The sequence below is a fragment of the Belonocnema kinseyi genome, chromosome 5 (assembly GCF_010883055.1).
Source record: "Belonocnema kinseyi isolate 2016_QV_RU_SX_M_011 chromosome 5, B_treatae_v1, whole genome shotgun sequence".
Classification (NCBI taxonomy): domain Eukaryota; kingdom Metazoa; phylum Arthropoda; class Insecta; order Hymenoptera; family Cynipidae; genus Belonocnema; species Belonocnema kinseyi.
The window spans coordinates 84207159-84208078 of record NC_046661.1 but is presented as its reverse complement, the minus strand read 5'-3'; the positions used below and the strand labels follow the sequence as shown (position 1 = coordinate 84208078).

Below are 920 nucleotides of genomic sequence, written 5' to 3'. Positions count from 1 at the left end.
AAATATTGACCCAAAATTCATGAACTGCAGTCAACTACCTAACATATTTGTTTAATATGTATCATAAGTTTAAGAACGCAAAATACAGCATACAGAAAAAAGGTGGTCAACTGAAGTTTAGTAACTCGCTGAGTGACGGGCACAGTAAATTTACTGTTCCAGCTCAAATTAAAGGTATGTTGTATACTAAGTGTAGTACTTTTTTGTTTTCTCTTTATTCTTTAAGAATCTATGTCTTCTATCAGGGACTACTGACAAAACCGACCCCTCGGTTCAAGTTGCAATTAGTCGCTTAAAACATGAAAGCCACGACTCGTGGCCGGCAATTCTGCAGAGCTGGTCTATAACGCATGCTCTAGGATTCAAAGTCTTGAAAATACAAGACCTCAGTCGTATACAACCGGCGAGAAGACATCCGAATCAAGCAAAGAGCAACATTTCGTCAGTCCCTACTTTCAAGAGTGGAAAGTACTTGATTGTCCAAACGGATATCTGTTGGTAAGCCTTAGGTATAGTTTGAGCCTTCAGTGGCAGTATATATACATGTGCTGAAAGCGATTATAAAATGCAATATTAATGTCTAAAAATTCAGTTAATAAGAAAACTTCCAACCATTTGGACAATCTCAAAAAGCAATCAAACTAATCATAAGGAAAGAGGAGAAAAGAAGGCGACGTTTATACTTCTTTCCTTCTTTTTCTTTGTCTTCCTCTATTGTAAATTAAAACAAAAAAACCCTCTCAACAAAGTATATTTACAGGATATCTTTAAATCGACGATATCCTAGGGACATTTTTCGGATATTACATGAATACTTGACGTGGAATAACAGAAGAATTTCAAAATCTAAAGGATATTCTGCGTAGGATATTGTGATTTCTGAAAAACGTCCCCAATATATCGGTGATATCCGATGGATG

At 36.0% G+C, this 920-nt stretch overlaps 1 protein-coding gene across 1 annotated transcript; it reads left to right on the top strand.

Moving 5' to 3' along the window:
* On the top strand, positions 1-502 carry LOC117173752. The gene is made up of 2 exons (XM_033362393.1): positions 1-174; positions 246-502. Exons 1-2 carry the CDS (start codon positions 57-59, stop codon positions 500-502), a joined length of 375 nt encoding a protein of 124 aa, XP_033218284.1. The 5' UTR covers positions 1-56.
* Positions 503-920: the final 418 nt, after the last annotated feature.